Below are 17,459 nucleotides of genomic sequence, written 5' to 3'. Positions count from 1 at the left end.
CATCGATTTAAAAAGAAACTACATGAGTAATTATGGAAACCAGAATACAGTCCAGCAGATCAAAGCTCACCCACTGTATCAGCCTGTCTACAGAAGTATAGTGGTTCCAACCTCCTAAGCTGGACACACTTAAGCCATTTTGTATTTTCGTGATCTTCCAGGGACGACCCCAGTATCTGCAAACCATACCACGCAGTTACAACTTCGATCACCGTCTTCAGACTGAGACTGTGTTACTTCAGAAGCTTTAACTGTAGCTTAAGCCACAATTAAAAGACATAGATGAGCTGGAGTTCCTAGTGCTTCTCCATGGGCTGATCTACTTGCAGTTTTCAGCAGCTCAGGTTTATTCCTCCCAGTCCCCTGCATAACCCCAAATGGATGAAGCAGCAGCAGCAAAGAATTGCTGAAGGGACAAGATGTGTGATGGGAAAAAACCCCTAGAAATAAGACATGTCCAGAGAAGCCAAGGAAGTTGCCTGCTGGAAATGGCTTGCCACCCAAAGATCATCTCCTGTCGCATCCCACTGATGGAGAAACCCAACAGGGGCGTGAAGCACAAAGCCTTTGCCTAGACACAGGTTGACTTGAAAAGCAACATAAAAAGGGAAAAAAGGTAAGGTTCAAATGTTAGATTTCCCCCCGCCCCCACCCCCTGAATGATTAAAAACATGTAAGTCTGCTCACGAGGGTGAGCTGTCTGTCACCCACCACCAATCCAAACCCTGCTGGATTCTCACTCTCGCCACAGTAGGATCAATTTTCACGTTGCTATTATTTCTTAGGGAAGTCCCACTGACTTTGTAAGGGTTTTATCACTTGATCAGAGATGACTGTGCGAAGGGTCTAAAGACTCAATCCATTGGTGGAACTTCACCCGCCTCACGCAGGTCAGACCAGCACGTGGCCACGCTCCTGTCGGGCACAGACAAGCCATTCGAGAGCACCGAGCCAGCTGACAGCAGTTGTGACAAGCAGAAAAAGTCAAACCTCTCTGCAGCTTTCATGGGCAGCAAGAAAAGTGGCATCACACGATGGGGATAAGTTATTTTGAGCATACCTGTACATTTTAAGTACATCCACAAATATTAATATTTTCAGTGTTAGTAGGATACCGTGTCACCAGGTCTAATTTGCAGGTTGATGGCATTCCCAAGGTTACTTTTAACAAGCCGTACTGACTGTGGTGTTTACGCAGAGTGCATTTCCTGCATTTGTCTGCAACCAAACCTCTGCGAGAAAGTTTGGATGAGAATTACACCTGTTACTGAGACTTCGAGGAAATATCACAAAACCCACTTCAAGGCAAATGTACTGGCAAACTTCTCACAAGAAGTGCTGCCCACCGAATATGACGTGTTACCTGGAGTTGGCACTTACCAGGAACGTTCACAAATAAACAGTATTTGTGGAAAAATCCTGAATAATTTAGACAGATTTGGAACGGTTAGACAGCTGCAATGTGATACAATAGTGCATTGATACAGCACGCTTGCAGTCCAAATATGGCAATATAATGCAATTCTAAAAATAAAAGTGAATCCCTTGTGATATCCAGCCCTTTCGCTGTGTTCGTTTCCTTTTAGGGCTCAAGTTTCCCACAGGAAAATTATAGAGAGGACTTTGCCTACAGTGCCCTACATCATGTATGGATAAAGTATAAACACACAACGCATGCTGGAAGGTTTTCCTGCTCTTGGCAATTACGTACAAACCAGACTATTTAGAGCAAAGAAGATAAGAGGCTAAAAAACCCCACCCAGCCCCTAACGAACACACCTTTATCGCCACAGTTACATAAAAGTCATCTGAGACAAGACGTGAAAACATGTGATGTATCATTTATTTCTTAAATGTATTTATGATCCATTCAGACCTTTCAAATAAAGTGTACAAGTGCATTTCAGAATAAAAAACTACACTCTTCACACAGCTCTGTAGAACACTACATTTCATCAAGAAACTTGAAGCAAAAACTTCCTATTAAACCACCCATGCATCCTTTGGCTACAATAATATCACTGATCAACAAGTACTGCTATTCAATTCTGAGTTTCCCTTTAAAGAGAAGGAGCATCTTAAAATACGCTACCCCTTCCAGAGACCTCTCTTTAAAGAGAGAATATTAAATAAATTAGCTAGGCTTTTAGGCAAAACAGTAAGGCTACTTAGTACTGTTGATGCATGATCCATATATTTGGAGAACAGGCAAACCTAGGCTATGTGAAATGCGTCAACAGCCCTTGAAATTTTAGTAGTATCAAGATTACATCAATCCAGAACAAATGGCAGACAAAAATGTAACCAGTGGAACAATCACTGAAAAATGTGCAATTTCTCTTAGGATGGCAAGTGCTGATAACAGATTCAGAAAAGTGTTTATAAAACTTGCTAAGAACCACATTGACATTCTTAAAATTACATACCGTACAAAGCCCTAAAGCTCTGTAACTGTACAATAACTGCCCTATGAAACTGCTTGTTTTAAAATCCATATATACACACACACAGCCACATACATATGTAAAATACATATATGTATTTCAAAACAAGCACTTTAACACGGCAGTAACTGTACAGTCACATAGTACACATATATATGTATGTACACCTACAGCAAAAAGGAAACAAGCCAAGAGATGTGTGACACAGCTTGGGGTACAGATCAAAGGGAATAATACATTTCTTTGAGTCTTAATAACTCATAGCAAAAATTACCTCTTGGAAATAATTATGCAAAGATTTAGAATCAGATATTTACATGCTTCCGATTTATCTAGTTCCATTTAATATTTAAAAATATGCAAGTATTATTTTAACTCAGTAACATTTGTCATTTTTGGCTCAACCGTAGTTTTTCTTATTATTAGTCTTAGCTGAAAAATCAGCTACAGAAGTATCTATTAAAACAATGGGGTAGAAGTACTCCTCTGCCCTGTATTTTAACAGCAATTCTGAGTTGGCACAAAGTACATAGTTCTGGAGCCACAACAATAACTCTCCCTCAGCTGCCCTGCACATCACAAACACCCCCCTGCACCATCGCCCCCTCCCCTTGCAGAACAAAACAGAGCAAACCCAGGCAGAGACAAGGGACGGCGAGGAGAACAGGCTGGCACCCCGATACTCCCTGTTGTGTCAGAATTACACACGGCATTAGACCCCAAAGGATCGGATTGCCTCTGATTCACCTGTTTGCTTTTCTAATCTGCTTTGGTGGATTTTTTTTCTGTAGTTCTTCACAGCAGGGGTTTCACACTCGCACGTATTTCTCATCTTTTAATATGAAAAAATGTCCAGCATTAAAAGGTGCACAAAGTTCTTACAAACACACGCACACACATTCTTACCTGTGATTTTGTCTATTCTTGGTCTTTACACTGACACTCAGGGAAAAAAACTACCAGTTGTAATACTACTTGTGTAAGGAGCTGGACTGTCTCCCAAACGAAACTCCTCATAACGACCCTTTGACAAATGTCAAATCACCACAGAACACACTGAAACCATCTCACCAGTGGCTTCTGCTGTCCTAGTTACCATGAGGGCACAGGGAGACAGGTGGGACACAAGGGAAAGCGAGCATCCTTTAAAGTAAGGTTGCTCCACTGTTATTTCATTCAGCAAAGCAACCTAAAAGCCACATGCACGCAGAGCCTCCCATGCTTGCAGTTTAATTGTAAACAGCATGTGAAAAAACAACAATTAAAAAAAGGTACTAATACAATTTTGAAATCCCTGAAGAAAAAGACATACCCACGAGTATTAAGAACAGTAAAAAAGCTCATCATTAGCAACTGCAAACTCGTTTCCATCCTGTTGCATTCATTAGAGGAATACAAAATTGAATCTAGTGTTTACATGCTAGAGTTACAATAGAAACTAGTTTCAAAGATTACACACGGAGAGAAATTTATCAGTATAGGAACTCGCAAAACACTGTGCTCTACAGCATTTCTAAAGACGTTAAGTCTGTGAAGACAATATACGTGATTGCAAATCCTTTCAGACAGTTCAAAAGCATGTCTGGAGGTAATGCTGCTTCCTGGGATCTGAAAGGATTAACTGCACCATTATTTTTAGTAGGTTTTAATGACAATTTAACCTCAAGAAATACCATTCTTGTTTTGAACAGTTTTGAAACCCCTCAAAAACCGAGGTGATCAGAAACATACAGGTACCTTACAGCCCTCAGGGTTTTATTTCTTTGTACACTAAACATCAATTTCTTTGACAGCATCTACAGAAAACATTTTAAAAAAATGTTTTTATGAAATACTTTTAATACTCAGTAATGCTAATATTTAAAAATACTTCACAGTGTGGTACTAATGTAACTTCATAAAACAAGCAACTTGAGTTAGCTAAAGCTCAAAGCCTTACTTAATATAATTATTAAAATAGTCCAAAGATTTCACACACACAAAATCACTAGCACTATAAATATACCTAAGCCACTTTAGTGCAAAGTCTGTTTTTGCTTCCCCTGACAAATCCCTCTATATTCCTGCCAGCATATTAAAATGTCATCCTTTACTAATCTAATTATTGATTTTCAAGGACTCATTTACAGTTGAAATCCCAAAAGAACTTTTTTCAATTTACCGTAAAGTAATGACTTGGTTTATTAAGCATTTGATTGCTTGTATCACGTGACCTTTGTAGCACTCACGAATGATTCACATATGCACAGCAAGATTTGAGTTCATCTTTACAAGGAGCTACTTGAATTTATTGAACTTCGTAATTAAAGGATCTCCAGTAACGACCAGCAGAGAGAAGCCAAAGCTTTGAATTACAAAATTGCTATCCTCATCTCACAAATTCATAAAAAGAAAGAAGTTGGAACAGAAAGTTGGGACGCCCTTCCCTCCTCCCAGCATGCGAAGGAGCTGCCCCGGCACAGCATCCCTCTGCAACGCGGCGACTGCCGACTTCAGCACACATTTTGCTGTCAAAACTCAGATTCCAAATACAACCTAAGACAACGTGCACCCACCCAGCATTTCTAAAAACTCCTCCGCAAATGAAGCTACCAGTTACCAGCCAGCGCACAGGTAACAGCCCCGCAGTGACCTGGCCGCTGGTCTCCCCCCGGCGCAGAGCCTGCCCCTCTATCAACCCTGCAATCCAACGTCCCCACAACAGCATCAGGGCACAACAGAGAGGACTTCAACAACTTCTGTCCCTCAGTTTCCATATTCTCTAGCTAAAGAATTGGTTCTGACTGGGCAGATGGCAAAAGTACATCAGAGGCTGTAACCAAACACCCTGGATCAGGATACAGGAACGCAACTTACATTTCTGTTTTCATTAACTGCTAAAGCTCAAGAGATGCAAATATGCTATGGGCGAGCTCCGCAAACACTCCTGTTTGCCACCACCACTAAATGCATTTGCAACAGACACAGACCATGGCTTGTTTTAACTCTGCAATGGGAATAAGACCTGCCAAGTGGCAGCAGCCAGCGCAGAGTGGAGCCACCAGCTGCCTGCCCAGGCAGAACACCTCACCTGTCCGGAAAACACCGTCTCATGGGAAAAAATAAACTGAAAAGATGACTACAGCAACCATATCACATTAGATTGTTTCCCTGTTGCTAGAACACCTCAGATGGTCAACCATGACGCAGACTGGTATCATCCCATTTTACCTGAACTGAAATGGAGGGGCTGGATTGCTGCTCCGGGTCTGAAGGGAATCCAATTGCTGCAGGTGTGGGAGCCCGAGGTGCAGCCCAACTGCCTTCAGAGTGCAGCAAAGCAAAAGCTAGAAGGTTAAACTCCATCGCTTAAAAAAAAAATGTAAAGACTATGACCCAAATTAAATACTCCATTGTTTTGACAGAACTGCAATTTCCATCCGACCACCAATGCAGGCACAGCTGTCCAGCCGGTTTCCTTTGTTTGTTTCCACTGGCCACAACTTTCAGTTTCTTTCTCTAAATACAACTGTATCTGGTTTTACACATACTCAATTTTAATGTTGAAGAGCTATCCTCTTCCATAAAAATTTTACATACAGAATTTTAGCATTGAATTTTCTGCCTGTGCTTATCTGCAGAAAATGTCTTTCAAAGCAGTACCTCTGCAGTGCACAGGCAATAAGGGATTTACAACGGAGAAGCTTTAAGACGTCAGCCTCCAGAAGTCAGGAGAACACTCCAAGTGCAAAATAGGTTGTTTTCGTGATGGGGGATTCTCCCATCATCCTAAAGGAGGGGTGTTTACTTTCATGGAGACAGTCTATAAAACCTAAACGGCCCAACAGCCTGACCACCTGCAGCTCATGCCAAGGTCCAACCCAACCTCAGCCAAATGTACTTCAAGCTCACATGATTCCGAAGTCTTAGGGGTCCCAAAGTGACTAACACATCTAATATACTGACCTGAGACCACAGCCACATACAAACAACAGTGTTCATAGTATAAAGACTATGAAAGATAAAAACAGCCCTATGTTAACCATGCTCACAAGAGCTCTGAATTCAGCAATAGGAAGAGCAAGAGAAGAGCAGAGCAAAGACTGAAAGGACCAGGCGGGCTGAGACAGGAGGAAAGAAGCACAGCTTCAGGGGGAGAACAAACTGGCTCGGCTTGGGCATTTCTCCACCGTCGTTATGTCCCAGCCTCTCCCCTCCTGGAAGCCTCAACAGAACAAGCCCAGCATTTGCAAAGTGTCCATTCCTTCAATTGCATAAAGGAAGACATCTACTCTTCCTCCACTTAAGTATAAAAACTACAGTCTTTTACATCTCTCAGATCTCAGCAGAGTATCCGTTACAAACATGTGCTTTGCCAACTTCAGACATGTTGGTAGTGAGGTAAAATCCAAGTTTATCTTGAATGACACCACAAAAGGACGCATCGTCATATTCTGCAAAGTCATAGAAGGGAAGGAAAAGGTTTCTAAACTAAACGAAATAAGGGCCAGGTCAGGCAAATGTTTTAGCAGGTGCTTCAAGTACCCAGAGCCAAAAATGTGTTAAAACAAGAGCAAAAGCCCTCCAAAACCTCCACCTCCTCTTAGTAAATTAAAATTACCTGCAACAGATGAATCAAGTAATAGGAAAAATTTTAACCAGGCCTTTTGTTTGTAATGTCTAGAAGGTAGACGTCTAAAGGTAGGCTCCTATGCTCAGGTATTAGTTCCTAAGAAATACGTTTTTTAAAGCACTGACCCGAATGAGAAGTCCTGTCACCTTCAAACCCTGACATGGAGTCAGATCAGACTGAAACGTTTCAGACTTCCCGACTCATGAAGGTTCAGTGCATCCATTATCATCACAGCAGTTGGCAACACCACAATAAATATCAAAAAATCTGCCTATTGAAGTTGTATACTGAACGCGTCCATCTCACATCACATACAGGCCTTGGAAGTGTCTTTATCAGAAGCAACAAACTACTGAAATTTAGGACTTCTTACAGGTAAAACCTTTACATGAGCAGGAAAGGAAGCACGCCATAGAGATGCCGTGCAAAACTCAAATTTGGCAATTCTCATTCGAGTTGGCTGTAAGAAAGACTCTCGGCACAACCTCGTGCTACCTTGCGATGCTCTGTGTGTCGGTACTTTGTACCACTTCCTTCTTGTCAAAGATTTGTGACAAATATTCAAGACTGCCCTCTGGCACTCTGACACTGAGCCAGGTCAGAATTCCAACTAGTAGAATCAAATTTCTGAGTTCTTAAAAAACAAGTACAAAACCCCTAAGAGCAAACAAAGACTGTAGAAACTAGTAACATTTAATTAAAAAAAACTAACAGTAGGTAACAGCAACACTTTTGTTTCACACAAAAGATATCTGTTGAGTTAAAAAATACTGTCACTTGATTAAAGATTATAAAAAAATATTATTTCACAGGTTTTCTCCAAGTCTTTGGAAAATTACAATATAATCATAACCTAAACTTCCAGTAAACTTAAAAAATAATAATAAAGAGCTCTAAATGAAGTAAATTATCACCTTCTGAGAAGTTGTGCATATAGAGATCCTTCCCATGGTACTAAAAAAAAAAAAAAGCCACTGAATTGCATCCTGCAAACTGAACCTTCTAGCAGCTTAATTTGAAAGTGAGGCAGATAATCCCAATTTAAAAAAAATAATTAAAAACAAGTATAGCGTGACATGGAACTTCAAAATTAGTTCATTTAATCATATCACAACACACAATTTTTATGAAGATGCAATTTGATTTCTGTACTCTCCTCAGTGTGGCATTTATCTGTGCTCTTGACACCGATTTCTAAAGCACTAGGCACACTTGGGTACAAATATAGCCAAAAAAGGAGTAGTTTCGTATGCACAATGATGAAAGTGATCCAACTGGAAAGTTTGCTGCCTAACAATTCATAGCACAGATTGTCATGAAGAGGACTCCTGTGCCTCATGTGAACTACATGACAGAGGATGCTAAACGATCTGCTGAGCAAACAAGGTAATACCTCTCAAAATCACTTCTTCCACAGCTCGCACCATGAACAAGATGCACCCCTGTGCCATTTCACTGAAGACAACAGACTCAAACTTATAAATATTTAAAACATCTAATCAAATACAAACCTAGATCAACATTAAATTAACTTAGAGGGAAAAAAAGTAATTTACTTCTTTTAAAAAAATAATCAATAAATTAACACAGACAAAAAGAGAAATATTTGACACAAACTACGTTACTGAGGCAACACTTAAAAGTGTCTGTATAAACACTGGATGAAACTTGAATGCACCAACTGGCTGCAGCTCCTCTCTGCCTTCATCTTTTGGAGGCTCCCAGATTCACCTCTCACAGAAATCATCTGAGCTGATAAAGACTTTGAGATGAGTAAGGCAACTGAACAAAAGCCTGGCTGTTCGGAATGTTATCACTGAATCTTAGCTGCAAAGCAACAACAGCATGCATCTGCATCTGTAATGACTACTACACTTCAAGTACAATTCTAGACTTACAGCTGAAGTAGCAACTGCTTCACTTCGAGTTAAATCTCTATGCCATGATTCAGACCCCTTACCACTTTTTAAAATTCTCCATATTCTCAAAAACTAGCATACAATGCTCCTAGTTAAACCCTCTATTCATGCTATGAAAAGAAGAAAAAAAGCAACAATCTTTGCTCTCCAGCTTCCACTTAAACCTGAAACTGCCATTTTTAGGGGTTTAGGCCCTAGCAGATTCTTTTCTTCTATTAAATTTTATCAAATACTATTTCAATGATAGATTGCATCACTTCAAAGACTTGGAAATGTTAGATAAGGTGAAGAGTCAGAGAAAAGCTATTGGGAGTTTACCTGAGAGGCTGTTCCAAAAATCCCATACACACACGCTTTGATATTAGTGACTAAAGCCCTTAAATTGTTCCCCAAAGCCCACCTTTGCCGTAATACCTACAAAACACTTGAGAACAATTAGCCAGCTGATGTGCTAAGAGCTTATTATACTCATAAATGACTCAGGACGCTCTTACACCCGCTCCCCCCACAGCTGGCTGTGCCTCAGACGTCAGGCGCAGCAGCTCTGCAGGGTAAACCACCTCCGCCGCCCATGCCTGCTCCAGCCACCGTCTTACTACAAAAGACAACAAGAAACATCGTTGTGAAGGCATCGGGGTTCAGACAACCTTTGTTCCTAGAATTTCAGATGAACTAAGGAGGAAGTTTGCCTTGAGAGGTTTGGACTATGGATAGAAGACGTTGAAAGCAAACCAAAACATGCCTTCAATGCGCTTTGCAACAGGTTTAAAACAAAAATGGGGCCGCAGCAGTGGGGGTCTGCCCCATCCTCCCCAGGGCCAGGCACATCCATACCCATCAGAGGAACTCATGTCTGTCGGCAATGAGTGCGGGCAAGGGCCAGTCATGCCAGGAGCGCTGCATCCTGCTGCTCTGGCTTTTCTTCTCTCTCCTCCACGGCAGCCCCACAAGGCTGTACTGGCATAAATGCAGGCGGGCAGCGAGCAGGACAGGCTGCAGCAATCGTCTCATGTGACAGCACAGAGACACAAACCGTCACCCTCGGTGGCAAAGCCTGGAAGACAAGAGGCTGGGGCTCCCGGCAGGAGGGTATGTGTGTGCTTGGGGGAGGGACAGTGTGCAATAATAAAAATAATAATAATAATAATAATAAAAAAAAAGATGATCTTGATCTATAACAACAGTAGGCGCGAAACCATTTAATGAAAATATAGTCTCCCCTTCGGCAAAGAGAATTACCCCGACTCTAAAACAAAAACAAAAATAAATCAAACTACTTTTCCCAAATATTTTTTCATTCCCACTATGCCACACACCAACCGTAACACACGAGCTCACAGAATTCCCCAGGCTCCCAGCAGCCTGGAAGCACAACGAAGGAAGCCAACTGTGGACAGCCACGGTGTATACCCCACTCCCCGAGCGGCTGTGGTGGGGACACAGCCCTCACCAGGAGCAGGGGGAGATAAACTGACACAGACTGTAATCTGTTATTACAGGAATACTTGGTTCACTTTCATTTCCCAATATGGCATCAGTCAAAAGGAAAGGATATCCTTCAGGAAAAACTAATCAATTTGAGGGCCACACTGCCTTCTTAACAGCATTACAGCACTCAAAAATATTTAATCTAAGCGAGCTTGAAAAAGCTGTGGTCAATGAGATTTTGTTTCTCACATACTGACTTTGTTTGACCAGTTAGATATGCGTTTGCCAACAGGATTTAGCTCCTGCTATATTCGAACTATCTTTAATCCCACGAAGGCTAAAGAAAAGTGTCTCTGATTTAGCTCTGTGCACTTATGAATAACTCAAATACTACAGTTAAATTTACAGCATAGTTCCCTTAGCTGTTTAGAAGACAATTGTTTTCTTTCCTTTCCCCTTAAGTTCTAGTATGTAAAATATCAGAAGAATTTAGATTAAAAAAAAAAAAAAAAAAAGGGGACATGTTATTTTTAAAGTTGTTCTTGAGAAAATTTCCACATAGAAAACTGTGGCATTTCTCCACTGGTTTGCGAATAATTTTCACATGTTGGCATCATCCTCAAGTGGCTGCCACAACTCTGGTATCACAAAGCAACATGTCTTTTCTCTTAGCTTACCAAAACACATTTTATTTAAACTGCTAAATTTGATCTGATCCAAGTTTTTCTTCTTACTTCACAACAAACAGGAATATGAAGATGCCGTACTCTGATCGCACACACGCATCCCACCAGAGCAACGGGGCACAGAAGCCAGACCAGTCCTCGTAAGTCTACAATCGTTCCGAGTCACATCGCTGCACTCATGGCTCAATAAGACTCTAAGTTCACACTAAGACGTTCACATCGTTCACTACAGTTCTAGAAGTCCTGTCTAGGTAGCACTGAAAAACAAATTGTTTGGCCCCTTCTGTTACGATGCTGGAACACTGTGTCAATATACTTTGGCATGTATTAAAAAAATCCCTGTAATATACCATATACTGTGACATTTCCACTTCAGATCTATCATTTACATGTGAAGCACGAATCTCGAAAGAACCTAGTAAAGCTGTAAGAAAGACTACATTTTGCCGAAGCTCTCAGACACCCACTCCATTCAGTCACACCAGCTGGAGAGGTAAGTGTCAAGATACAGCTTTATTCTTAAAAATGAATATGGAGGTGAAACTCCACAGCCTCCTCCACAGCAATAATTTTTCAAAGCGCAACCACAATGATATGTGCTCCTGATTCTTCTATGTCAGCAGCATTTCTCAGAAACCTTTTTGCAAATCTGGACATCTTAAAATCATATTTAACTTATTTTGTAATTCACGGAATTGTCCCTGCACTTCCCAGTCCAGCTGATAGGCGTCTTTAAACATGACATCCGTTGGAAGATCTTTTGCTTCTAGAGGCAGAGGAGTCCTTAGCTACCCTCTGCCTAGCGCAAGAGGCGCAGATAGCCCCCGAGAGACGCTTAAGCCCCTTCTGAAAGACACTGTTGGAGAGACTGTAAATGACACAGTTGCAGAAACTGTTGCTAATGGCAAGCCAAGTGGTCAAGAAGGATGCAATGCGGTTACTATAGACATTGGAGCTCTCCAGCAGGAAATAGATAATGTAGGGCAACCAGAGGATATAGAAGACACTGGTGATGCGGAAAAGAACCATGGCGTAGCGCTTGTCCGGGCAGGGCTGTGCCTCCCCAGCCTCCCCATCCTGAGAGCTGAAGCGCACTCGCCTCTCGTTGATCTCCTTGGTGTGCTGCTGGCAGATGCGGAAGATGTTGAAGTAAGTGAAGCAGACGATGAACGCAGCTGGGGCGTAGAGCATCACCACAATGAAGAGGGTAAAGTAGGGATCGGTGTTCCAGGAATTGGCACACCACTGAAACACATCCCCGTGGTATCCAGGCTTTCCCCAGCGGAAGGAGGGTAAGAAGACCAGGCAGGAGTAGAGCCAGATGATCAGTATGCAGATCCGAAGCCTCCACGGGGTAACCAGCGTGTTGTAGGTCAGCGGCTTTGTGATGGCAATGTACCTGTCAATACTGATGCACGCCAAAGAGGCCATGGAGACGCTCTTCAGCACCGATACCACATACCCAAAGATTTGGCAAACCAAGGACTCACTTAAAACAATAGGATAGTGCAGCAGAGACAAAGAAGGCACCAGACAGCTCACGCCCACCAGGAGGTCAGCATACGCCATAGTCTGGATGAAGTAGCTGGTGGTGTGGTGGTTCAGCAGAGGTGCACAGTGAAAGACAAAGATCACGATAATGTTGCCAGAAATAATCAGCACCATGAGGAACACAATAATGACCACTTCCAGGAGGCAGAAATTGATGGTCTCCAGATAGCTGACGGCCAGGAGGCAGAACGGCCGGCCACTCTGGTTGCCAACCAGAGAGGAGTTCATCTTGAGCACTGCAGCGGTCTCTTCACTTCATGCTCCCGCCCGCTGCCCGCAGCCACCCCAGGCGGCTGCTGTCATTGCGGCTGCTGCGGGCGCGCAGCGGTGGCGGCGGCGGCGCGCGGGTCCCCGGGGCTGCTCCCGCCGCGCATTGTCTGCGGCACCGCTGGGCGCCCCGGCACGGGGGGGGGGTCCCGGCCTCACCGGCCCGCCCGGCGGGGCTGGGGGGCTGCGCGGGGGGGGGGGGGCACCTCCGCCGAGCCAGGACGCGCGTCCTCCCCGCGGCTGGCAGAAGAGAAGGGGAAAGCGCTTTACAGACCCGCCGGCCCCGCCACCCCCTCCCTCCCTCCCCGCCGCCCCCCGGGGCCGCGCAGCGCCCCCCCCCGGGCCCGGGCCCCGGCCAGCCAGGCGGCGGGGATGCGCGGCGGGGTCCAGCCCTTCTCGCCTGGCTCCATTTTGCACGACGCTTTTGTTCGCCGCCGCTCCCGGCCCGCCCGCCGCCCCGGCCCCCGCCACCGCCCCCCGCCCGGCCCGGCCCGGCCCGCCGCCCCCCGCCGCCCCGACCCTACCTGCCGCAGGGGAACAAAAGCCCGGCGGCATCCCCGGGGCGCCGGCAGCGCGTGCTCCGGCCGCGGCGATGCGGAGCCGGGGGGAGGGGACGGCGGGAGGAAGGGGAGGGAGGCGGGCAGCGGCGGAGGGCGCGGCGCCGGCGGGGACCCGCGGGGAGCGGGGCCGCAGCCCCCCGGGCCGCCCCCGGGCAGGAGCCCGGGCTCCCGCGGCGGAGGCGCAGCGGCCGCGCCCGGCCGGTGGGCGCCGCACCCGGCGCGGCCCCGCAGCCCCCGGGGAAGCGGCGGATCCCGGCGGGCGCCCCCCCCCCCCCCCGCGTCGGGCGGCCCCCACCGCACGGCCCGGCCGGGCAGCGACGCGCAGACCCCGCGTTGCGCCGCAATGTAACGCGGTGCCGCCCCAGCCCGTCCGGGGAGCATCCGCCCCGAACAGGGGCGCCTTCCCCGGCCGCCGGGCTGCTGGCGGGAGGCACCTGAAACCCGGAGCAAAGCTGAGAGCCCCGCACAGGGCAGCACCCCCGCACCGGTGCGCACACATGGCAAAGTCACGGCCCTCCCCAGCCCGCCAGCTGCTGGCAGGGCAGCAAGCCCCGCACATGACAAAGGCACGGCTCCCCCCGCAGCCCCCCGGGCAGGGTAGCACCCCCCCGCACCGGTGCGCACACACACGGCAAAGGCACGGCTCCCCCCACCAGCCGCCACCGAGACACACCGGAAACCCTGTAACACCCCGAGACGCACAAGAGCCACAAGGCAGCCCTTGAACCCCCCGAACCCGTACCCACGCCACACAGAACCCATCGTACAGATTTAACCCGTAACGCCACGTCCATGCGTACACGGCGAAGATGCCGTAACAGGATACTGATACCTCGTTCTTGGTCAGGAATGTTTTACCCACTCGACATTCTGGAAAATACGTTCCTGTGGTACATGGAAGCTCATTCTCCCACCTGGATAGCAGGCTGCTCCACGGCCACTGCTTTGGACCAGCCCATCACCACTGGACCTGGGATTTGAACTGATCGCACCAGCAAAAGACTTCAGCAATTCAAGGCCTTTTGTCAAAAATGACAGCGTGCAGCTGGCACCCTCACCAGCGCCACTGAGTTCAACCAACACCAGCAAAGCCAAGGCTCTGGTTAACCTGAGCTAAACGTTTGTCATTCCATGGAATACCTAATGGAAAATTAATTGCAGCCAAAGGGACAGACCTCAAAGTAGTCATGCCACAACGCTCAGGATTTTAGCTGACCTGTAAGTAGGAAAAAACATTTCACAAGACACTTGTGTTGGTCAAAAATCTGTGCTGGACAACAGCATGACTTGGCAGATTTTTAGTCAGTCTTGTGCAAAAGCCTGAAAACAAAGACTTGTTCCTTCTGCCCTAACTTTACCCCAGAAAAGATCCCTTTACTATTACCCTTCATTTTTGTTACAGTTTAATGGAGTTTCTACTCATGGCAACCGAAGTACTAGAACTGTAGCTAGGAAACATAAACTTTGAATTAAATTTAGGCAAGGGTATTGTGGTTATACAAAAAACAAGCTATGATTGAATTACTGCTGGAGAAATGATCTCCTATCTTTCCAAAGCAGAGAATTATTTACATACCAATTGATTCAAATAGTATTTCTGGATCCTTAGGCATGAATAGATACATTATAACATCCTTAAGAAAACAACATACATGGAACTTTAAATATATCTCAGATATATAAAAACAAGGTAGCGCTGGAAATCCTGAGACTGACCAAAACAACATCTGGTCACTGAAATTTCACAACAGAAGATGCATCACCAAATCAAAAACTCCTCAATGTTTAGATTTCTATTAGAAGTACAAGCTTAAACTCCCATAGCTGACCAATATTTCTGTAGAACAGAGATGGTTTTTATCTTTAACTGACATCCTATTGTTTCTCCAAATCTGAGTAATAACTCTGTTCAAAGTTCAGGCAAACTTACTCCCGCTTGCTTAAAACACCCAAGCCCTAACCAGCAATATTGCAAAGTTAATTCTCTCAAGCACCCCTGCACCAAGTTGAAGCGGCCAACAAAAGGTGTAAATTGCAACTGGAAGGTACCAGGGCCAAGATACACCTGCCAGCCACCCCAGCTGGCTGGTTAGAGCACAGCCAGCCTGCCCAGGAGAACCACCTCTAAGAAACAGGAGAACGTGTGCACATGTGTGCTTCGGGTAGCCCAGGTCTGCGAGAGAAGGAAAATATTTCCGTGTCGCAGAGACGTCTCCTACTCTACACAGTGATACAATACAACCTCACCCATGACTATTAAAAGGTATTCAAGAAGTCATTCAAAGTTACAACAAGAACTCTTGGGAAAATGCTTGTAAAAGATAATTAAACTTGTATCATCACGTGATCAAAACTAATCAAACCAGGGATCTAGATGTTCGGGCACACTGATAGCATGTCTATGCTATGTCATACTTTTTATACAGTGATTCACAGATGTATGTCAGGTTTAATTTCAGTTCATCATACACAATCATGGCCCTTTCTACTCCCAAAAATTAAATATTCTTCTTAATTTATATGAACATATGGAAATGTGATACAAGTGGAAAGTAAGTTAACCACCCACAGCTAAAGCACTGTTACATTTTATGCCACCGAAGAAGCAACACATTCAGTCAAATAATGGTAGTGACATTTTCATCTATTTCTTCATTAAAAACTATTATCATTTGCACCAAGACAGGTGAGTATATTTGGTAGAACTTCTATGTACTGTAATCCTCTGCTCATGGAGACAAAAAAGCAGGAAGATGAGAAAGTGGGTAGCAAGAGTCCTGCTGTAAGAAAAACTGGAACAACTTAATCTCTTATCAGGCCTTAGAATTTTACCAGAAATGGTGACCCCAGGGTAACATTCCAGGATACTCCTGCCACTGGGTTTTTTTAAACTTTATTTGTGCCACAAGATGTCCCTCTCACGTCGTAATTTTCTTAATATAGCGTATTTATCTGGCACAACAGTTCATGGGTTTTTTCCTTTCAACATTATTTCCTCCCACACAGACCTATATCCAAAAGCTTTTCTTTTCTCCTAAATATTGTAAATGTCAGGTTCTTAAAATTTTGGTATTACTGAGTACTTCTCCACCGAGAGATCACCACTGATCTAAGAGATACAGTAGTTGTATTAATCCTTTTTAAAAACCTTGCCTGAAAAGTGGCTACTGTCTATTTTGCTTTGTATGAGGTTTTTGATTTTTTTTGGGGGGGTGGGGTGTTTTTTTTTTAACCTATGTGGCTCACTTAATACTTTCCATCCACCTACAACTGTCAAAAATGTGAAGCAGATTTCCTGCAGTGTCCATTAACACCCAGAGTGAGTGCCCATGTCTCTTTTCCTACCTTTCAGTGGCTGCAAGCCCAAAGATTAACAGTCGTAGCCGTGATTGCCAAAGTCCTACCAGGAACAGATGCCTCTCAAAAGGATTGTCCAGATAGTTTTACCTACAGTTTGCTTTCTGTCCCCGGTAGGGACATGACCTTAATTCACTGGGCTGGCTTTCAGCCACACTCCCCACCACAAGGCACGGCAATCTGGAGTCGCTAAAAGCTTTATTACTGCACACAGATGGTGCGCAAATTCTCAAAAGTAATTTGTGGAAGCACCACAATGGTGAAACTTAGGCACTACCGCAATAACAAAAGCACAGACTACAAAAATCCAGCTAGTGTTTATCGAAGAAATAAGGTGCAAATAATTAATAAATACTGTCACAATTACTGGAATGCAACAAGCACACCTCGAGGTGCAGTTTCAACGCCATTTTTAATGTACAAGTCTGATTCAAGAAGAGACCTAGACCCAGCCTTCACTGGTAGAACACAACAGAAGACATATCCTTTTCACTCATTCAGTAGCCACATATCAACAGTAAACAAAAAACTATCCTTGTACCACTTAACTCGCAAAAGAAAGCAAAACCCCACAGATTCACTAAGCATCAGAAGCCAGAACCTCACAGGAAAGCAAACACTAGACAAACTACTGG

The 17,459-nt window shown here is 44.6% G+C and overlaps 2 protein-coding genes across 3 annotated transcripts in view; both read right to left on the bottom strand.

The window, feature by feature from the left end:
- The window catches only part of RABGAP1 (RAB GTPase activating protein 1), a 74,220-nt gene that overhangs the window by 22,927 nt on the left and 33,834 nt on the right, over positions 1-17,459 (bottom strand). The window lies entirely within an intron of this gene.
- On the bottom strand, positions 1,822-13,302 carry GPR21 (G protein-coupled receptor 21). The gene has a single exon (XM_027777974.2). The coding sequence runs from the start codon at positions 12,866-12,868 to the stop codon at positions 11,822-11,824; it is 1,047 nt and encodes a 348-aa protein (XP_027633775.2). The 5' UTR covers positions 12,869-13,302; the 3' UTR covers positions 1,822-11,821.

Source organism: Falco peregrinus, chromosome 1 (assembly GCF_023634155.1).
Source record: "Falco peregrinus isolate bFalPer1 chromosome 1, bFalPer1.pri, whole genome shotgun sequence".
In the NCBI taxonomy this organism is placed as follows: Eukaryota; Metazoa; Chordata; class Aves; order Falconiformes; family Falconidae; genus Falco; species Falco peregrinus.
Note: the sequence above shows the minus strand (reverse complement) of the source record. Positions and strands in the feature narration are given on the sequence as shown.